At 43.6% G+C, this 23,847-nt stretch overlaps 1 protein-coding gene across 1 annotated transcript in view; it reads left to right on the top strand.

Annotated features, from left to right (window-relative positions):
• LOC128652729 (protein sel-1 homolog 3) overlaps nt 1-23,847 on the top strand; it is a 611,474-nt gene that overhangs the window by 180,779 nt on the left and 406,848 nt on the right. The window contains exons 9-10 of the mRNA XM_053705661.1: nt 3,311-3,319; nt 4,273-4,472. Of these exons, the coding sequence (XP_053561636.1) occupies nt 3,311-3,319; nt 4,273-4,472 (209 nt within the window). The remainder of the gene's footprint in view (nt 1-3,310; nt 3,320-4,272; nt 4,473-23,847) is intronic.

Genomic DNA, 23,847 nt, shown 5'->3' with positions numbered 1-23,847 from the left:
CTCTAACAAACGCAAGAGAAAGGTTAGACATAGCTCTCCTGACCCGGAGTCATCTAAATATTTATCAGATTTAGCTATTATGTCCCAGTTATCCGATGATGAGTTAACCTCTGTAGCTTCAGGGTGAACTTTCTGGGTCGGAGTCCTTAGCGTCTAAGCCTCCTGTTGCTGTGGAGGAACCGTCCATTAGATTTAAAATTGAGCACATGCGTTTTTTAATTAAAGGAGGTTAGAGGTAGAGGTTCCAGAGGCCGCGCTGCCTGAAGAACCTATGATACGTAAATTAGACAGAGTTTACGAGGACAGGAAAGTTTCTTTGACTTTTCCTGTGCCGGTTAAGATGGCAAACATTATTAAGAACGAATGGGAAAGAATTGGTTCTTCCTTTTCCCCCTCGTCTACTTTTAAAAAGTTGTTCCCGGTCCTGGACTCTCAACTGGATTTGTGGGGCTCCATTCCTAAGGTGGATGGTGCTATCTCTACACTTGCTAAATGTACTACTATACCTCTTGAGGATAGTTCTTCGTTCAGAGAGCTGATGGATAAGAAAATGGAAACCTTTCTGAGAAAGATGTTTCAACATAAGGGATTTTTGTTTCAACCGGTGGCTGCAGTTACTGCTGTTGCCGGAGCGGCTACCTACTGGTGCGACTCGTTTTCTGCAACTCATTGAGGTGGTGTCTCCCCTTGAGGATATTCAAGACAGAATTAAAGCTCTGAGAATTGCTAATTATTTTATCTGTGATGCAAACATGCAAATTATTCGCCTAAATGCAATGGCCTCTGGCTTTGCGGTTGAAGTCTTGGTCTGCGCATATGACTTCTAAGTCTAGACTCCTTTCTCTTCCTTTCAAGGGAATGATTTTATTTGGTCCAGGCCTGGACTCCATTATTTCTACGGTAACCGGAGGCAAGCGTGCCTTCCTACCGCAAGATAATAAGAACAAGTCTAAGGGAAAAAACCTTCTAATTTCCGTTCCTTTCGTTCTGACAAATCCCAATGACAACAATCCTCCTCCAAGCTCGAGCAACCCAAGAGTACTTGAAAGCCGGCTCAGTCCTGGAATAAATCCAAGCAGAATATGAAGCCCACCGAAGACAAGGGCATGAGGGGGCGGCCACCGATCCGGAATCCGATCGTGTAGGGGACAGACTGTATCTTTTTTCAGACGCCTGGTTCAAGGACGTACAGGATCTGTTGGTCCTGGAGGTGGTATCTCAGGGATACAAGATAGGCTTCAAATCTCATCCGCCAAGGGGCAGATTCCTTCTCTCGAATCTGTCTACCAGACCAGAAAAGAGGGATGCCTTTCTAGGGTGCGTTCGGGATCTATCCTCCTTAGGAGTTGTTGTCCCGGTGCCTATAGAAGAAAGAGGTTTGGGATTTTATTCAAACCTTTTTGTGGTCCCAAAGAAGGAGGGAATTTTCCGCCCAAATCTGGACCTAAAGTGCTTAAACAAATTTCTATAATAGACTCCATATCCATGAGGATATTTCTAACAGACCAGAGATGTTGCAAGCTAGCTTCGGCATGTCTTGCCTTCCGGACCTCCTTGAGTCCCTCTGTGGCTCAGTGTATGGAGGTGATTGGTCTCATGGTGTCCTGCATGGACATTATTCCTTTTGCCAGGTTCCGTCTAAGACCTTTACAACTGTGCATGCTTAGGCAGTGGAACGGCGATCATTCAGATCTGTCTCAACAGATTGTATTAGACAGCCGGTCGAGAGCATTGCTCTCTTGGTGGCTCTGTCCATATCATCTGTCCAGAGGGACATGCTTCTTAAGACCATCCTGGGAGATTGTGACTACGGACGCAAGCCTATCCGGATGGGGAGCTGTTTGGGTTTTCAGGAAGGCACAGGGGTTGTGAGCTCAGGGGGAGTCCTCCCTCCCGATCAATATTTTGGAACTACGGGCAATCTTCAAGGCTTTGAAGGCTTTGCCACTTTTAGGTTCGTCCCAGTTTATCAGATTCCAATCAGACAATATAACCTCGGTGGCTTACATCAACCATCAGGGGGAACAAGAAGTTCCTTGTCAATGAAGGACGTATCTCAGATTCTGGAGTGGGTGGAGGCCCACAGCTGTTCACCGACAGCGATCCACATTCCGGGTATGGACAACTGGGAGGCGGATTTTCTCAGCAGGCAATCCTTCCATCCAGTGGAATGGTCTCTCCATCCCGAGGTGTTTGCAGAGATATGCAGCAAGTGGGGGACGCCGGAGACAGATCTCCTGGCGTCCTGTCTCAATACCAGGCTACCCAGGTACGGGTTGAGGTCGAGGGATCCCCAAGCAGATCTTATAGATGCACTAGCAGTGTCCTGGAGGTTCAAACTCATATATCTTTTTTCTCCATTACCACTTCTTCCTCGAGTGGTGGCCCGCATCAAGCAGGAGCGGGTATCAGTAATCCTGATTGCTCCATCATGGACGCGAAGGACTTGGTTTGCGGATCTAGTGGGGATGTCCTCATCTCCTGCGTGGAAAATACCTTGTAGCAGAGACCTGCTGATACAAGGTCTATTTGTTCATCAAAGTCTAGATTCTCTGAGGCTGACTGCATGGAGATTGAATGCTTAGTCTTAGCCAAGAGAGGTTTCTCTGAGAGTGTCATTGATACTCTTATTCAAGCTCGTAAACCAGTTACTCTGCATATCTACAACAAAGTGTGGAGTACCTACTTATTCTGGTTTAAAGAGTGTTTTTTTTTTCCTGGCACAGAGTTAAGGTTGCCAGATCTTATCTTTTCTCCAGGATGGGCTGGAGAAGGGCCTTTCTGCTAGTTCCCTGAGGGGTCAGATTTCGACCCTGTCGGTTTTATTGCACAAGAGACTGACAGAGCTTCCAGACGTGCAGTCCTTTGTTAGGGCTCTGATTAGGATCAGACCTGTGTTTAGATCTGGGGCTCGTCCTTGGAGCCTAAATCTTGTTCTTCAGGTTTTGCAACAGGTTCCATTTCTGAGATCTCTGCTTTGCAACGTGAGCCCCCTTATCTGATTTTTCATGCAGATAAGGCAGTTTTACGTACTAAATTAGGTTTTCTTCCTAAGGTTGTGTCAGATCGTAACATCAATCAGGAGATTGTGGTTCTTCCTTGTGTCCTAATCCTTCTTCATCGAAGGAATGCTAACTTCACAATTTGGATCTGGTTCACGCCTTGAAGTTCTATCTTCAGGCTACTAAGGAGTTTAGACATTCTTCCTCTTTGTTTGTTGTCTATTCTGGGAAGCGTAAGGGTCAGAAGGCTACTTCGACTTCACTATCTTTTTGGTTAAGGAGTGTCATCTGCTTAGCTTATGAGACAGCGGGACATTGTCCTACTTAGAGGATAACGCCTCATTCCACTAGAGCAGTGGCTTCCTCTTGGGACTTTAAGAACGAGGCCTCTATGGATCAGATTTGCATGGCAGCTACCTGGTCCTCCTTACATACTTTTTCAAAATTTTACAAGTTTCATCATTTTGCTTCGGCTGAAGCAGCTTTCGGGAGAAAAGTTTTGCAGGCTGTGGTGCCCTCAGAATAGGGTCCGCCTCTTCCTTTTTGTTCCCTCCCGTTATTCATTCAGTGTCCTTTGGAGCTTGGGTATAGTTTCCTAGCAGTAAGGAATGAAGCTGTGGACTCTCCCTATCTTCGGAAGGAAAACATAATTTATGCTTACTAGATAAATTCCTTTCCTTCCGGATAGGGAGAGTCCACGGTCCCCGCACGTTTTTCTTGTCTATGGGCGCTCCCCTATTATTTATTTTATTCTTCTGGCACCATTTATACCCCAATGTTTCTACTACTTTTTCTTGTTCCCTCTGCAGAATGACTGGGGTAATGTGGAAGTGGGAGGGATATTTAAGCCTTTGGCTGGGGTGTCTTTGCCTCCTCCTGGTGGCTAGGTGTTGTATTTCCCAACAGTAAGGAATTAAACCGTGGACTTTCCATATTTGGAAGGAAAGGAATTTATCTGGTAAGCATAAATTATGTTTTTTGTTATTATTTTATCATTCAATTGTAAAACTCATGAACACTATTTCCATCTGAAATTTGTTCATTTATTTTCCCCTGTCTATTAACCCTTTTATAACAGGGTCATTTTGTCTACATCTGCACTGTTAGGACGGAATAGAACGCTGCAACAGCGTTAAAAAGTTAAATGGTGAAACTTAACAAATGTAATAAAACACGTTTCTCAGTCTATTACAAGCCATAGCTGTGAGTGTAACACATATCCTTTCTCATTTAGTAGTGTGAGGTTCTAGTGAATTTGTCTCTCTTACAGACCAAATAAATACTGTGCTTCTGGGACGGACCTTGTATAGAAAGTACTTAAAAAGAGTTCATGCACCAGAGGGTCTCTCTCGTATGCGAGGGTCCATATCTCTCCTGTTACAAGCTGGGTGTCTCGGGTACAGCCCGGCGCTCTATCTTGCATCTGTGTTTTATCAGACTGGCTTTGGGATTAAAAAAGACCACAACAAGGTAACAAAAACACTGTGATACTGTCTTTTTCTTCTTTTTTAAATTGGGTATTTAAAATGAGTGATGTTTGTCTAAATATCACATATAATGATCATTATTACCAATATTGTTATCATTTCTTTACAGAGATTTCCCAGCACTAATGGTTCAAAATAATCTCACCTTATAAATCAGAAACTAAAGCAAATGTTTCCCTGATTTTGTGTCCCTATAAAGATCACTGTACAGGTGCCCATGGGCTAGTCATGCATATGATTTTGTGTCCCTATAAAGATCTATGTACAGGGCCCATGGGCTAGTCATGCATATGATTTTGTGTCCCTATAAAGATCAGTGTACAGGTGCCCATGGGCTAGTCATACATATGATTTTGTGTCCCTATAAAGATCAGTGTACAGGTGCCCATGGGCTACTCATGCATATGATTTTGTGTCCCTATAAAGATCACTGTACAGGGCCCATGGGCTAGTCATGCATATGATTTTGTGTCCCTATAACGATCACTGTACAGGTGCCCATGGGCTAGTCATGCATATGATTTTGTGTCCCTATAAAGATCAGTGTACAGGTGCCCATGGGCTAGTCATGCATATGATTTTGTGTCCCTATAAAGATCACTGTACAGGTGCCCATGGGCTAGTCATGCATATGATTTTGTGTCCCTATAAAGATCACTGTACAGGGCCCATGGGCTAGTCATGCATATGATTTTGTGTCCCTATAAAGATCACTGTACAGGGCCCATGGGCTAGTCATGCATATGATTTTGTGTCCCTATAAAGATCAGTGTACAGGGCCCATGGGCTAGTTATGCATATGATTTTGTGTCCCTATAAAGATCAGTGTACAGATACCCATGGGCTAGTCATGCATATGATTTTGTGTCCCTATAAAGATCAGTGTACAGGTGCCCATGGACTAGTTATGCATATGATTTTGTGTCCCTATAAAGATCAGTGTACAGGTACCCATGGGCTAGTCATGCATATGATTGTGTGTCCCTATAAAGATCACTGTACAGGTGCCCATGGGCTAGTCATGAATATGGTTTTGTGTCCCTATAAAGATCAGTGTACAGGTGCCCATGGGCTAGTCATGCATATGATTTTGTGTCCCTATAAAGATCAGTGTACAGATACCCATGGGCTAGTCATGCATATGATTTTGTGTCCCTAGAAAGATCACTGTACATGTGCCCATGGGCTAGTCATGCATATGATTGTGTGTCCCTAAAAAGATCAGTGTACAGGGCCCATGGGCTAGTCATGCATATGATTTTGTGTCCCTATAAAGATTACTGTACAGGTGCCCATGGGCTAGTCATGCATATTATTTTGTGTCCCTATAAAGATCAGTGTACAGGTGCCCATGGGCTAGTCATACATATGATTGTGTGTCCCTATAAAGATCACTGTACAGGTGCCCATGGGCTACTCATGCATATAATTGTGTGTCCCTATAAAGATCACTGTACAGGGCCCATGGACTGGTCATGCATATGATTTTGTGTCCCTATAAAGATCAGTGTACAGATACCCATGGGCTAGTCATGCATATGATTTTGTGTCCCTATAAAGATCAGTGTACAGGTGCCCATGGGCTAGTCATGCATATGATTGTGTGTCCCTATAAAGATCACTGTACAGGTGCCCATGGGCTAGTCATGAATATGGTTTTGTGTCCCTATAAAGATCAGTGTACAGGTACCCATGGGCTAGTCATGCATATGATTTTGTGTCCCTATAAAGATCAGTGTACAGATACCCATGGGCTAGTCATGCATATGATTTTGTGTCCCTATAAAGATCACTGTACAGGTGCCCATGGGCTAGTCATGCATATGATTGTGTGTCCCTAAAAAGATAAGTGTACAGGGCCCATGGGCTAGTCATGCATATGATTTTGTGTCCCTATAAAGATTACTGTACAGGTGCCCATGGGCTAGTCATGCATATGATTTTGTGTCCCTATAAAGATCACTGTACAGGGCCCATGGGCTAGTCATGCATATGATTTTTTGTCCCTATAAAGATCACTGTACAGGGCCCATGGGCTAGTCATGCATATGATTTTGTGTCCCTATAAAGATCAGTGTACAGATACCCATGGGCTAGTCATACATATGATTTTGTGTCCCTATAAAGATCAGTGTACAGATACCCATGGGCTAGTCATACATATGATTTTGTGTCCCTATAAAGATCAGTGTACAGATACCCATGGACTAGTCATGCATATGATTTTGTGTCCCTATGAAGATCAGTGTACAGGTGCCCATGGGCTAGTCATGCATATGATTTTGTGTCCCTATAAAGATCAGTGTACAGGTGCCCATGGGCTAGTCATGCATATGATTTTGTGTCCCTATAAAGATCAGTGTACAGGGCCCATGGACTAGTTATGCATATGATTTTGTGTCCCTATAAAGATCACTGTACAGGTGCCCATGGGCTAGTCATGCATATGATTTTGTGTCCCTATAAAGATCACTGTACAGGTGCCCATGGGCTAGTCATGCATATGATTTTGTGTCCCTATAAAGATCACTGTACAGATACCCATGGGCTAGTCATGCATATGATTTTGTCTCCATATAAAGATCACTGTACAGGTGCCCATGGGCTAGTCATGCATATGATTTTGTGTCCCTATAAAGATCAGTGTACAGGACCCATGGACTAGTTATGCATATGATTGTGTGTCCCTATAAAGATCACTGTACAGGTGCCCATGGGCTAGTCATGAATATGGTTTTGTGTCCCTATAAAGATCAGTGTACAGGTACCCATGGGCTAGTTATGCATATGATTGTGTGTCCCTATAAAGATCACTGTACAGGTGCCCATGGGCTAGTCATGCATATGATTTTGTGTCCCTATAAAGATTACTGTACAGGTGCCCATGGGCTACTCATGCATATGATTGTGTGTCCCTAAAAAGATCACTGTACAGGTGCCCATGGGCTAGTCATGCATATGATTTTGTGTCCCTATAAAGATTACTGTACAGGTGCCCATGGGCTAGTCATGCATATTATTTTGTGTCCCTATAAAGATCAGTGTACAGTTGCCCATGGGCTAGTCATACATATGATTGTGTGTCCCTATAAAGATCACTGTACAGGTGCCCATGGGCTACTCATGCATATAATTGTGTGTCCCTATAAAGATCACTGTACAGGGCCCATGGACTGGTCATGCATATGATTTTGTGTCCCTATAAAGATCAGTGTACAGATACCCATGGGCTAGTCATGCATATGATTTTGTGTCCCTATGAAGATCAGTGTACAGGGCCCATGGGCTAGTCATGCATATGATTTTGTGTCCCTATAAAGATCAGTGTACAGGTGCCCATGGGCTAGTCATGCATATGATTGTGTGTCCCTATAAAGATCACTGTACAAGTGCCCATGGGCTAGTCATGCATATGATTGTGTGTCCCTAAAAAGATCACTGTACAGGGCCCATGGGCTAGTCATGCATATGATTTTGTGTCCCTATAAAGATCAGTGTACAGGTGCCCATGGGCTAGTCATGCATATGATTGTGTGTCCCTATAAAGATCACTGTACAGGTGCCCATGGGCTAGTCATGAATATGGTTTTGTGTCCCTATAAAGATCAGTGTACAGGTACCCATGGGCTAGTCATGCATATGATTTTGTGTCCCTATAAAGATCAGTGTACAGATACCCATGGGCTAGTCATGCATATGATTTTGTGTCCCTATAAAGATCACTGTACAGGGCCCATGGGCTAGTCATGCATATGATTTTGTGTCCCTATAAAGATCACTGTACAGGTGCCCATGGGCTAGTAATACATATGATTTTGTGTCCCTATAAAGATCACTGTACAGGTGCCCATGGGCTAGTCATGCATATGATTGTGTGTCCCTATAAAGATCACTGTACAGGTGCCCATGGGCTAGTCATGCATATGATTTTGTGTCCCTATAAAGATCACTGTACAGGTGCCCATGGGCTACTCATGCATATGATTTTGTGTCCCTATAAAGATCAGTGTACAGATACCCATGGGCTAGTCATGCATATGATTTTGTGTCCCTATAAAGATCACTGTACAGGTGCCCATGGGCTAGTCATGCATATGATTTTGTGTCCCTATAAAGATCACTGTACAGGTGCCCATGGGCTAGTCATGCATATGATTGTGTGTCCCTAAAAAGATCAGTGTACAGGGCCCATGGGCTAGTCATGCATATGATTTTGTGTCCCTATAAAGATTACTGTACAGGTGCCCATGGGCTAGTCATGCATATTATTTTGTGTCCCTATAAAGATCAGTGTACAGGTGCCCATGGGCTAGTCATACATATGATTGTGTGTCCCTATAAAGATCACTGTACAGGTGCCCATGGGCTACTCATGCATATAATTGTGTGTCCCTATAAAGATCAGTGTACAGATACCCATGGGCTAGTCATGCATATGATTTTGTGTCCCTATGAAGATCAGTGTACAGGTGCCCATGGGCTAGTCATGCATATGATTTTGTGTCCCTATAAAGATCAGTGTACAGGGCCCATGGGCTAGTCATGCATATGATTTTGTATCCCTATAAAGATCAGTTAACAGATACCCATGGGCTAGTCATGCATATGATTGTGTGTCCCTATAAAGATCAGTGTACAGGGCCCATGGGCTAGTCATGCATATGATTTTGTGTCCCTATAAAGATCAGTGTACAGATACCCATGGGCTAGTCATGCATATGATTGTGTGTCCCTATAAAGATTACTGTACAGGTGCCCATGGGCTAGTCATGCATATGATTTTGTGTCCCTATAAATATCAGTGTACAGGTGCCTATGGGCTAGTCATGCATATGATTTTGTGTCCCTATAAAGATCACTGTACAAGTGCCCATGGGCTAGTCATGCATATGATTTTGTGTCCCTATAAAGATCACTGTACAGGTGCCCATGGGCTAGTCATGCATATGATTGTCCCTATAAAGATCACTGTACAGATACCCATGGGCTAGTCATGCATATGATTTTGTGTCCCTATAAAGATCACTGTACAGATACCCATGGGCTAGTCATGCATATGATTGTGTGTCCCTGTAAAGATCACTGTACAGGTGCCCATGGGCTAGTCATGCATATGATTTTGTGTCCCTATAAAGATCAATGTACAGGTGCCCATGGGGTAGTCATGCATATGATTTTGTGTCCCTATAAAGATCAGTGTACAGGTGCCCATGGGCTAGTCATGCATATGATTGTGTGTCCCTATAAAGATCAGTGTACAGGTGCCCATGGGCTACTCATGCATATGATTGTGTGTCCCTATAAAGATCACTGTACAGATACCCATGGGCTAGTCATGCATATGATTGTGTGTCCCTATAAAGATTACTGTACAGGTGCCCATGGGCTACTCATGCATATGATTGTGTGTCCCTATAAATATCACTGTACAGATACCCATGGGCTAGTCATGCATATGATTTTGTATCCCTATAAAGATCACTGTACAGGTGCCCATGGGCTAGTCATGCATATGATTGTGTGTCCCTATAAAGATTACTGTACAGGTGCCCATGGGCTAGTCATGCATATGATTGTGTGTCCCTATAAAGATCACTGTACAGGTGCCCATGGGCTAGTCATGCATATGATTTTGTGTCCCTATAAAGATCAGTGTACAGATACCCATGGGCTAGTCATGCATATGATTGTGTGTCCCTAAAAAGATCACTGTACATGTGCCCATGGGCTAGTCATGCATATGATTGTGTGTCCCTAAAAAGATCAGTGTACAGGGCCCATGGGCTAGTCATGCATATGATTTTGTGTCCCTATAAAGATTACTGTACAGGTGCCCATGGGCTAGTCATGCATATTATTTTGTGTCCCTATAAAGATCAGTGTACAGGTGCCCATGGGCTAGTCATACATATGATTGTGTGTCCCTATAAAGATCACTGTACAGGTGCCCATGGGCTACTCATGCATATAATTGTGTGTCCCTATAAAGATTGCTGTACAGATGCCCATGGGCTAGTCATGCATATGATTTTGTGTCCCTATGAAGATCAGTGTACAGGGCCCATGGGCTAGTCATGCATATGATTTTGTGTCCCTATAAAGATCAGTGTACAGGGCCCATGGGATAGTCATGCATATGATTTTGTGTCCCTATAAAGATCAGTTAACAGATACCCATGGGCTAGTCATGCATATGATTGTGTGTCCCTATAAAGATCAGTGTACAGGGCCCATGGGCTAGTCATGCATATGATTTTGTGTCCCTATAAAGATCAGTGTACAGATACCCATGGGCTAGTCATGCATATGATTGTGTGTCCCTATAAAGATTACTGTACAGGTGCCCATGGGCTAGTCATGCATATGATTTTGTGTCCCTATAAAGATCACTGTACAGGTGCCCATGGGCTAGTCATGCATATGATTGTCCCTATAAAGATCACTGTACAGATACCCATGGGCTAGTCATGCATATGATTTTGTGTCCCTATAAAGATCACTGTACAGATACCCATGGGCTAGTCATGCATATGATTTTGTATCCCTATAAAGATCACTGTACAGGTGCCCATGGGCTAGTCATGCTATGATTTTGTATCCCTATAAAGATCACTGTACAGGTGCCCATGGGCTAGTCATGCATATGATTTTGTATCCCTATAAAGATCACTGTACAGGTGCCCATGGGCTAGTCATGCATATGATTTTGTGTCCCTATAAAGATCACTGTACAGGTGCCCATGGGCTAGTCATGCATATGATTTTGTATCCCTATAAAGATCACTGTACAGGTGCCCATGGGCTAGTCATGCATATGATTTTGTGTCCCTATAAAGATCAATGTACAGGTGCCCATGGGGTAGTCATGCATATGATTTTGTGTCCCTATAAAGATCAGTGTACAGGTGCCCATGGGCTAGTCATGCATATGATTGTGTGTCCCTATAAAGATCAGTGTACAGGTGCCCATGGGCTACTCATGCATATGATTGTGTGTCCCTATAAAGATCACTGTACAGATACCCATGGGCTAGTCATGCATATGATTTTGTGTCTTTATAAAGATCAGTGTACAGGTGCCCATGGGCTAGTCATGCATATGATTTTGTGTCCCTATAAAGATCACTGTACAGATGCCCATGGGCTAGTCATGCATTTGATTTTGTGTCCCTATAAAGATAACTGTACAGGTGCCCATGGGCTAGTCATGCATATTATTGTGTGTCCCTATAAAGATCAGTGTACAGAGCCCATGGGCTAGTCATGCATATGATTGTGTGTCCCTATAAAGATCACTGTACAGGTACCCATGGGCTAGTCATGCATATGATTTTGTGTCCCTATAAAGATTACTGTACAGGTGCCCATGGGCTAGTCATGCATATGATTTTGTGTCCCTATAAAGATCTCTGTACAGGTGCCCATGGGCTAGCCATGCGTATGAATTTGTGTCCCTATAAAGATCAGTGTACAGGTGCCCATGGGCTAGTCATGCGTATGAATTTGTGTCCCTATAAAGATCAGTGTACAGGTGCCCATGGGCTAGTCATGCATATGATTTTGTGTCCCTATAAAGATCAGTGTACAGATACCCATGGGCTAGTCATGCATATGATTTTGTGTCCCTATAAAGATCAGTGTACAGATAACCATGGGCTAGTCATGCATATGATTGTGTGTCCCTATAAAGATCAGTGTACAGGTGCCCATGGGCTAGTCATGCATATGATTTTGTGTCCCTATAAAGCTCACTGTACAGGTGCCCATGGGCTAGTCATGCATATGATTGTGTGTCCCTATAAACATCACTGTACAAGTGCCCATGGGCTAGTCATGCATATGATTTTGTGTCCCTATAAAGATCACTGTACAAGTGCCCATGGGCTAGTCATGCATATGATTTTGTGTCCCTATAAAGATTACAGTACAGATACCCATGGGCTAGTCATGCATATTATTTTGTGTCCCTATAAAGATCAGTGTACAGATACCCATGGGCTAGTCATGCATATGATTTTTTGTCCCTATAAAGATCACTGTACAGGTGCCCATGGGCTAGTCATGCATATGATTGTGTGTCCCTAAAAAGATCACTGTACATGTGCCCATGGGCTAGTCATGCATATGATTGTGTGTCCCTAAAAAGATCAGTGTACAGGGCCCATGGGCTAGTCATGCATATGATTTTGTGTCCCTATAAAGATTACTGTACAGGTGCCCATGGGCTAGTCATGCATATTATTTTGTGTCCCTATAAAGATCAGTGTACAGGTGCCCATGGGCTAGTCATGCATATGATTGTGTGTCCCTATAAAGATCACTGTACAGGTGCCCATGGGCTAGTCATGCATATGATTTTGTGTCCCTATAAAGATTACTGTACAGGTGCCCATGGGCTAGTCATGCATATGATTGTGTGTCCCTATAAAGATCAGTGTACAGGGCCCATGGGCTAGTCATGCATATGATTTTGTGTCCCTATAAAGATCACTGTACAGATACCCATGGGCTAGTCATGCATATGATTTTGTATCCCTATAAAGATCACTGTACAGGTGCCCATGGGCTAGTCATGCATATGATTTTGTATCCCTATAAAGATCACTGTACAGGTGCCCATGGGCTAGTCATGCATATGATTTTGTATCCCTATAAAGATCACTGTACAGGTGCCCATGGGCTAGTCATGCATATGATTTTGTGTCCCTATAAAGATCACTGTACAGGTGCCCATGGGCTAGTCATGCATATGATTTTGTATCCCTATAAAGATCACTGTACAGGTGCCCATGGGCTAGTCATGCATATGATTTTGTGTCCCTATAAAGATCAATGTACAGGTGCCCATGGGGTAGTCATGCATATGATTTTGTGTCCCTATAAAGATCAGTGTACAGGTGCCCATGGGCTAGTCATGCATATGATTGTGTGTCCCTATAAAGATCAGTGTACAGGTGCCCATGGGCTACTCATGCATATGATTGTGTGTCCCTATAAAGATCACTGTACAGATACCCATGGGCTAGTCATGCATATGATTTTGTGTCTTTATAAAGATCAGTGTACAGGTGCCCATGGGCTAGTCATGCATATGATTTTGTGTCCCTATAAAGATCACTGTACAGATGCCCATGGGCTAGTCATGCATTTGATTTTGTGTCCCTATAAAGATAACTGTACAGGTGCCCATGGGCTAGTCATGCATATGATTGTGTGTCCCTATAAAGATCAGTGTACAGAGCCCATGGGCTAGTCATGCATATGTGTGTCCCTATATAGATCACTGTACAGGTACCCATGGGCTAGTCATGCATATGATTTTGTGTCCCTATAAAGATTACTGTACAGGTGCCCATGGGCTAGTCATGCATATGATTTTGTGTCCCTATAAAGATCTCTGTACAGGTGCCCATGGGCTAGCCATGCGTATGAATTTGTGTCCCTATAAAGATCAGTGTACAGGTGCCCATGGGCTAGTCATGCATATGATTGTGTGTCCCTATAAAGATCACTGTACAGGTGCCCATGGGCTAGTCATGCATATGATTTTGTGTCCCTATAAAGATCAGTGTACAGATACCCATGGGCTAGTCATGCATATGATTTTGTGTCCCTATAAAGATCAGTGTACAGATACCCATGGGCTAGTCATGCATATGATTGTGTGTCCCTATAAAGATCAGTGTACAGGTGCCCATGGGCTAGTCATGCATATGATTTTGTGTCCCTATAAAGCTCACTGTACAGGTGCCCATGGGCTAGTCATGCATATGATTGTGTGTCCCTATAAACATCACTGTACAAGTGCCCATGGGCTAGTCATGCATATGATTTTGTGTCCCTATAAAGATCACTGTACAAGTGCCCATGGGCTAGTCATGCATATGATTTTGTGTCCCTATAAAGATTACAGTACAGATACCCATGGGCTAGTCATGCATATTATTTTGTGTCCCTATAAAGATCAGTGTACAGATACCCATGGGCTAGTCATGCATATGATTTTTTGTCCCTATAAAGATCACTGTACAGGTGCCCATGGGCTAGTCATGCATATGATTGTGTGTCCCTAAAAAGATCACTGTACATGTGCCCATGGGCTAGTCATGTATATGATTGTGTGTCCCTAAAAAGATCAGTGTACAGGGCCCATGGGCTAGTCATGCATATGATTTTGTGTCCCTATAAAGATTACTGTACAGGTGCCCATGGGCTAGTCATGCATATTATTTTGTGTCCCTATAAAGATCAGTGTACAGGTGCCCATGGGCTAGTCATGCATATGATTGTGTGTCCCTATAAAGATCACTGTACAGGTGCCCATGGGCTAGTCATGCATATGATTTTGTGTCCCTATAAAGATTACTGTACAGGTGCCCATGGGCTAGTCATGCATATGATTGTGTGTCCCTATAAAGATCAGTGTACAGGGCCCATGGGCTAGTCATGCATATGATTTTGTGTCCCTATAAAGATCACTGTACAGGTGCCCATGGGCTAGTCATGCATATGATTGTGTGTCCCTATAAAGATCACTGTACAGATACCCATGGGCTAGTCATGCATATGATTGTGTGTCCCTATAAAGATCAGTGTACAGGTGCCCATGGGCTAGTCATGCATATGATTTTGTATCCCTATGAAGATCAGTGTACAGATACCCATGGGCTAGTCATGCATATGATTTTGTGTCCCTATAAAGATCAGTGTACAGGTGCCCATGGGCTAGTCATGCATATGATTTTGTGTCCCTATAAAGATCAGTGTACAGGTGCCCATGGGCCAGTCATGCATATGATTTTGTGTCCCTATAAAGATCAGTGTACAGATACCCATGGGCTAGTCATGCATATGATTTTGTGTCCCTATAAAGATCAGTGTACAGATACCCATGGGCTAGTCATGCATATGATTGTGTGTCCCTATAAAGATCAGTGTACAGATACCCATGGGCTAGTCATGCATATGATTTTGTGTCCCTATAAAGATCAGTGTACAGATACCCATGGGCTAGTCATACATATGATTTCTCCAACATAGGTGTGTCCGGTCCACGGCGTCATCCTTACTTGTGGGATATTCTCTTCCCCAACAGGAAATGGCAAAGAGCCCAGCAAAGCTGGTCACATGATCCCTCCTAGGCTCCGCCTACCCCAGTCATTCTCTTTGCCGTTGTACAGGCAACATCTCCACGGAGATGGCTTAGAGTTTTTTAGTGTTTAACTGTAGTTTTTATTATTCAATCAAGAGTTTGTTATTTTAAAATAGTGCTGGTATGTACTATTTACTCTGAAACAGAAAAGAGATGAAGATTTCTGTTTGTATGAGGAAAATGATTTTAGCAACCGTTACTAAAATCCATGGCTGTTCCACACAGGACTGTTGAGAGGAATTAACTTCAGTTGGGGGAACAGTGAGCAGTCTTTTGCTGCTTGAGGTATGACACATTCTAACAAGACGATGTAATGCTGGAAGCTGTCATTTTCCCTATGGGATCCGGTAAGCCATTTTATTCACACAGTAAATAAGGGCTTCACAAGGGCTTATTAAGACTGTAGACATTTTCTGGGCTAAATCGATCATATTTACACATATTTAGCCTTGAGGAATCATTTAATCTGGGTATTTTTTGTAAAATAATATCGGCAGGCACTGTTTTAGACACTTTATTCTATTGGGGCTTTCCCTAATCATAGTCAGAGCCTCATTTTCGCGCCGGTATGGCGCACTTGTTTTTGAGAACAGCATGACATGCAGCTGCATGTGTGTGGAGCTCTGATACATAGAAAAGTCTTTCTGAAGGCATTATTTGGTATCGTATTCCCCTTTGGGCTTGGTTGGGTCTCAGCAAAGCAGATTCCAGGGACTGTAAAGGGGTTAAATATAAAAACGGCTCCGGTTCCGTTATTTTAAGGGTTAAGGCTTCCAAATTTGGTGTGCAATACTTTTAAGGCTTTAAGACACTGTGGTGAAATTTTGGTGAATTTTGAACAATTCCTTCATACTTTTTCGCAATTGCAGTAATAAAGTGTGTTCAGTTTAAAATTTAAAGTGACAGTAACGGTTTTATTTTAAAACGTTTTTTGTGCTTTGTTATCAAGTTTATGCCTGTTTAACATGTCTGAACTACCAGATAGATTGTGTTCTGACTGTGGGGAAGCCAAGGTTCCTTCTCATTTAAATAGATGTGATTTATGTCATAAAAAATTTAGTAAAAATGATGCCCAAGATGATTCCTCAAGTGAGGGGAGTAAGCATGGTACTGCATCATCCCCTCCTTCGTCTACACCAGTTTTGCCCATACAGGAGGCCCCTAGTACATCTAGCGCGCCAATACTCCTTACTATGCAACAATTAACGGCTGTAATGGATAATTCTATCAAAACATTTTAGCCAATATGCCCACTTATCAGCGAAAGCGCGACTGCTCTGTTTTAGAAAATACTGAAGAGCATGAGGACGCTGATGATATTGTTTCTGAAGGGCCCCTACACCAGTCTGAGGGGGCCAGGGAGGTTTTGTCTGAGGGAGAAATTTCAGATTCAGGAAAAATTTCTCAACAAGCTGAACCTGATGTGATTACTTTTAAATTTAAGTTGGAACATCTCCGCGCTCTGCTTAAGGAGGTGTTATCCAATTTGGATGATTGTGATTATCTGGTCATTCCAGAAACACTATGTAAAATGGACAAGTTCCTAGAGGAGGGCCCCCCGAAGCTTTTCCTATACTCAAGCGGGTGGCGTACATTGTTAATAAAGAATGGGACAGGCCCGGTGTACCTTTCGTACCTCCCCCCATATTTAAAAAATTGTTTCCTATAGTCGACCCCAGAAAGGACTTATGGCAGACAGTCCCCAAGGTCGAGGGGGCGGTTTCTACTCTAAACAAGCGCACCACTATACCCATAGAAGATAGTTGTGCTTTCCAAGATCCTATGGATAAAAAATTAGAAGGTTTGCTAAAAAATATGTTTGTTCAGCAAGGTTACCTTCTACAACCAATTGCATGCATTGTCCCTGTCACTACAGCCGCGTGTTTCTGGTGCGATGAGCTAGAAAAGGCGATTATTAGTAATTCTTCTTCTTATGAGGAGATTATGGACAGAATTCGTGCTCTTAAATTGGCTAATTCTTTCACCCTAGACGCCACCTTGCAATTGGCTAGGTTAGCGGCGAAAAATTCTGGGTTTGCTATTGTGGCGCGCAGAGCGCTTTGGTTAAAATCTTGGTCAGCGGATGCGTCTTCCAAGAACAAATTGTTTGACATTCCTTTCAAGGGGAAAACACTGTTTGGCCCTGACTTGAAAGAGTTTATCTCTGATATCACTGGGGGCAAGGGCCACGCCCTTCCTCAGATTAGGTCTTTCAAGGCCAAAAATAAACCTAATTTTCGTCCCTTTCGCAGAAACGGACCAGCCCCAAGTGCTACGTCCTCTAAGCAGGAGGGTAATACTTCTCAAGCCAATCCAGCCTGGAGACCAAGGCAAGACTGGAACAAAGGAAAGCAGGCCAAGAAACCTGCCACTGCTCCCAAGACAGCATGAGATGCGGGCTCCCGATCCGGGACCGGATTTGGTGGGGGGCAGACTCTCTCTCTTCACTCAGGCTTGGGCAAGAGATGTTCTGGATCCTTGGGCGCTAGAAATAGTCTTCCAAGGTTATCTTCTGGAAGTGATTCATCCTGTTCCATTAAAAGAACGAGGGATGGGGTTCTACTCCAATCTGTCCGTAGTTCCCAAAAAAGAGGGAACGTTCAGACCAATCTTAGATCTCAAGATCCTAAACAAGTTTCTCAAGGTTCCATCGTCCAAAATGGAAACCATTCGAACAACCCTTCCATCCAGGAAGGTCAATTCTTGACCACGGTGGATTTAAAGGATGCGTATCTACATATTCCTGTCCACAAGGAACATCATCGGTTCCTAAGGTTCGCATTCCTGGACAAGCATTACCAGTTCGTGGCGCTTCCTTTTCGGATTAGCCACTGTTCCAAGGATTTTCACAAAGGTACTAGGGTCCCTTCTGGCGGTGCTAAGACCAAGGGGCATTGCTGTAGTACCTTACTTGGACGACATTCTGATTCAAGCGTCGTCCCTTCCTCAAGCAAAGGCTCACACGGACATAGTCCTGGCCTTTCTCGGATCTCACGGATGGTAAGTGAACGTGGAAAAGAGTTCTCTATCTCCGTCGACAAGAGTTCCCTTCTTGGGAACAATAATAGACTCCTTAGAAATGAGGATTTTTCTGACAGAGACCAGAAAAACAAAACTTCTAAACTCTTGTCGGATACTTCCTTCCGTTCCTCTTCCTTCCATAGCGCAGTGCATGGAAGTGATAGGTTTGATGGTAGCGGCAATGGACATAGTTCCTTTTGCGCGCATTCATCTAAGACCATTTCAATTGTGTATGCTCAGTCAGTGGAATGGGGACTATACAGACTTGTCTCCGAAGATACAAGTAAATCAGAGGACCAGAGACTCACTCCGTTGGTGGCTGTCCCTGGACAACCTGTCGCAAGGGGTGACCTCCCGCAGACCAGAGTGGGTCATTGTCACGACCGACGCCAGTCTGATGGGCTGGGGCGCGGTCTGGGGATCCCTGAAAGCTCAGGGTCTTTGGTCTCGGGAAGAATCTCTTCTACCGATAAATATTCTGGAACTGAGAGCGATATTCAATGCTCTCAAGGCTTGGCCTCAGCTAGCGAGGGCCAAGTTCATACGGTTTCAATCAGACAACATGACGACTGTTGCGTACATCAACCATCAGGGGGGAACAAGGAGTTCCCTGGCGATGGAAGAAGTGACCAAAATCATTCAATGGGCGGAGACTCGCTCCTGCCACCTGTCTGCAATCCACATCCCAGGAGTGGAAACTTGGGAAGCGGATTTTCTGATTCGTCAGACATTGCATCCGGGGGTGTGGGAACTCCATCCGGAAATCTTTGCCCAAATCACTCAACTGTGGGGCATTCCAGACATGGATCTGATGGCCTCTCGTCAGAACTTCAAGGTTCCTTGCTACGGGTCCAGATCCAGGGATCCCAAGGCGACTCTAGTAGATGCACTAGTAGCACCTTGGACCTTCAACCTAGCTTATGTATTCCCGCCGTTTCCTCTCATCCCCAGGCTGGTAGCCAGGATCAATCAGGAGAGGGCGTAGGTGATCTTGATAGCTCCTGCGTAACCACGCAGGACTTGGTAGGCAGATCTGGTGAATATGTCATCGGCTCCACCATGGAAGCTACCTTTGAGACGAGACCTTCTTGTTCAAGGTCCGTTCGAACATCCGAATCTGGTCCTACTCCAGCTGACTGCTTGGAGATTGAACGCTTGATCTTATCAAAGCGAGGGTTCTCAGATTCTGTTATTGATACTCTTGTTCAGGCCAGAAAGCCTGTAACTAGAAAAATTTACCACAAAATATAGAAAAAATATATCTGTTGGTGTGAATCTAAAGGATTCCCTTGGGACAAGGTAAAGATTCCTAGGATTCTATCCTTTCTTCAAGAAGGATTGGAGAAAGGATTATCTGCAAGTTCCTTGAAGGGACAGATTTCTGCCTTGTCTGTGTTACTTCACAAAGAGCTGGCAGCTGTGCCAGATGTTCAAGCCTTTGTTCAGGCTCTGGTTAGAATCAAGCCTGTTTACAAACCTTTGACTCCTCTTTGGAGTCTCAACTTAGTTCTTTCAGTTCTTCAGGGGGTTCCGTTTGAACCCTTACATTCCGCTGATATTAAGTTATTATCTTGGAAAGTTTTGTTTTTGGCTGCAATTTCTTCCGCTAGAAGAGTTTCAGAATTATCTGCTCTGCAGTGTTCTCCTCCTTATCTGGTGTTCCATGCAGATAAGGTGGTTTTACGTACTAAACCTGGTTTTCTTCCTAAAGTTGTTTCTAACAAAAACATTACCCAGGAGATAGTCGTGCCTTCTTTGTGTCCGAAACCAGTTTCGAAGAAGGAACGTTTGTTGCACAATTTGGATGTTGTTCGCGCTCTAAAATTCTATTTAGATGCTACAAAGGATTTTAGACAAACATCTTCCTTGTTTGTTGTTTATTCTGGTAACAGGAGAGGTCAAAAAGCAACTTCTACCTCTCTCTCTTTTTGGATTAAAAGCATCATCAGATTGGCTTACGAGACTGCCGGACGGCAGCCTCCTGAAAGAATCACAGCTCATTCCACTAGGGCTGTGGCTTCCACATGGGCCTTCAAGAACGAGGCTTCTGTTGATCAGATATGTAGGGCAGCGACTTGGTCTTCACTGCACACTTTTACCAAATTTTACAAGTTTGATACTTTTGCTTCTTCTGAGGCTATTTTTTGGGAGAAAGGTTTTGCAAGCCGTGGTGCCTTCCATTTAGGTGACCTGATTTGCTCCCTCCCTTCATCCGTGTCCTAAAGCTTTGGTATTGGTTCCCACAAGTAAGGATGACGCCGTGGACCGGACACACCTATGTTGGAGAAAACAGAATTTATGTTTACCTGATAAATTACTTTCTCCAACGGTGTGTCCGGTCCACGGCCCGCCCTGGTTTTTTAATCAGGTCTGATAATTTATTTTCTTTAACTACAGTCACCACGGTATCATATGGTTTCTCCTATGCAAATATTCCTCCTTAACGTCGGTCGAATGACTGGGGTAGGCGGAGCCTAGGAGGGATCATGTGACCAGCTTTGCTGGGCTCTTTGCCATTTCCTGTTGGGGAAGAGAATATCCCACAAGTAAGGATGACGCCGTGGACCGGACACACCGTTGGAGAAAGTAATTTATCAGGTAAACATAAATTCTGTTTTTGTGTCCCTATAAAGATCAGTGTACAGATACCCATGGGCTAGTCATGCATATGATTTTTTGTCCCTATAAAGATCACTGTACAAATGTCCATGGGCTAGTCATGCATATGATTTTGTGTCCCTATAAAGATCAGTGTACAGGTGCCCATGGGCTAGTCATGCATATGATTGTGTGTCCCTATAAAGATCAGTGTACAGGTGCCCATGGGCTAGTCATGAATATGGTTTTGTGTGCCTATAAAGATCAGTGTACAGGTACCCATGGGCTAGTCATGCATATGATTTTGTGTCCCTATAAAGATCAGTGTACAGATACCCATGGGCTAGTCATGCATATGATTTTGTGTCCCTATAAAGATCAGTGTACAGGTGCCCATGGGCTAGTCATGCATATGATTTTGTGTCCCTATAAAGATCACTGTACAGGTGCCTATGGGCTAGTCATGCATATGATTGTGTGTCCCTAAAAAGATCACTGTACATGTGCCCATGGGCTAGTCATGCATATGATTGTGTGTCCCTAAAAAGATCAGTGTACAGGGCCCATGGGCTAGTCATGCATATGATTTTGTGTCCCTATAAAGATTACTGTACAGGTGCCCATAGGCTAGTCATGCATATGATTTTGTGTCCCTATAAAGATTACTGTACAGGTGCCCATGGGCTAGTCATGCATATTATTTTGTGTCCCTATAAAGATCAGTGTACAGGTGCCCATGGGCTAGTCATACATATGATTGTGTGTCCCTATAAAGATCACTGTACAGGTGCCCATGGGCTAGTCATGCATATTATTTTGTGTCCCTATAAAGATCAGTGTACAGGTGCCCATGGGCTAGTCATACATATGATTGTGTGTCCCTATAAAGATCAGTGTACAGATACCCATGGGCTAGTCATGCATATGATTTTGTGTCCCTATGAAGATCAGTGTACAGGTGCCCATGGGCTAGTCATGCATATGATTTTGTGTCCCTATAAAGATCAGTGTACAGGTGCCCATGGGCCAGTCATGCATATGATTTTGTGTCCCTATAAAGATCAGTTTACAGATACCCATGGGCTAGTCATGCATATGATTGTGTGTCCCTATAAAGATCAGTGTACAGGGCCCATGGGCTAGTCATGCATATGATTTTGTGTCGCTATAAAGATCAATGTACAGGTGCCCATGGGCTAGTCATGCATATGATTTTGCGTCCCTATAAAGATTACTGTACAGATGCCCATGGGCTAGTCATGCATATGAGTTTGTGTCCCTATTAAGATCAGTGTACAGGTGCCAATGGGCTAGCCATGCATATGATTTTGTGTCCCTATAAAGATCTCTGTACAGGTGCCGATGGGCTATTCATGCATATGATTGTGTGTCCCTATAAAAATCAGTGTACAGGTGCCCATGGGCTAGTCATGCATATGATTTTGTGTCCCTATAAAGATCAGTGTACAGGTGCCCATGGGCTAGTCATGCATATGATTTTGTGTTCCTATGAAGATCAGTGTACAGGTGCCCATGGACTAGTCATGCATATGATTTTGTGTCCCTATAAAGATCAGTGTACAGGGCCCATGGGCTAGTCATGCATATGATTTTGTGTCCCTATAAAGATCAGTGTACAGATACCCATGGGCTAGTCATGCATATGATTGTGTGTCCCTATAAAGATCAGTGTACAGGGCCCATGGCCTAGTCATGCATATGATTTTGTGTCCCTATAAAGATCACTGTACAGGTGCCCATGGGCTAGTCATGCATATGATTGTCCCTATAAAGATCACTGTACAGGTGCCCATGGGCTAGTCATGCATTTGATTGTCCGTATAAAAATCACTGTACAGGTGCCCATGGGCTAGTCATGCATATGATTTTGTGTCCCTATAAAGATCAGTGTACAGGTGCCTATGGGCTAGTCATGCATATGATTTTGTGTCCCTATAAAGATCAGTGTACAGGTGCCTATGGGCTAGTCATGCATATGATTTTGTGTCCCTATAAAGATCAGTGTACAGATACCCATGGGCTAGTCATGCATATGATTTTGTGTCCCTATAAAGATCACTGTACAGGTGCCCATGGGCTAGTAATGCATATGATTGTGTGTCCCTATAAAGATTGCTGTACAGATGCCCATGGGCTAGTCATGCATATGAGTTTGTGTCCCTATTAAGATTAGTGTACAGGTGCCCATGGGCTAGTTATGCATATGATTTTATGTCCCTATAAAGATCTCTGTACAGGTGCCCATGGGCTAGTCATGCATATGATTGTGTGTCCCTATAAAGATCACTTTACAGGTGCCCATGGGCTAGTCATGCATATGATTTTGTATCCCTATAAAGATCACTGTACAGGTGCCCATGGGCTAGTCATGCATATGATTTTGTGTCCCTATAAAGATCACTGTACAGGTGCCCATGGGCTAGTCATGCATATGATTTTGTATCCCTATAAAGATCACTGTACAGGTGCCCATGGGCTAGTCATGCATATGATTTTGTGTCCCTATAAAGATCACTGTACAGGTGCCCATGGGCTAGTCATGCATATGATTTTGTGTCCCTATAAA

The sequence above is a fragment of the Bombina bombina genome, chromosome 3 (assembly GCF_027579735.1).
Source record: "Bombina bombina isolate aBomBom1 chromosome 3, aBomBom1.pri, whole genome shotgun sequence".
Classification (NCBI taxonomy): domain Eukaryota; kingdom Metazoa; phylum Chordata; class Amphibia; order Anura; family Bombinatoridae; genus Bombina; species Bombina bombina.
The sequence above is the reverse complement of the archived record's forward strand: the minus strand, read 5'-3'. Positions and strand labels throughout refer to the sequence as shown.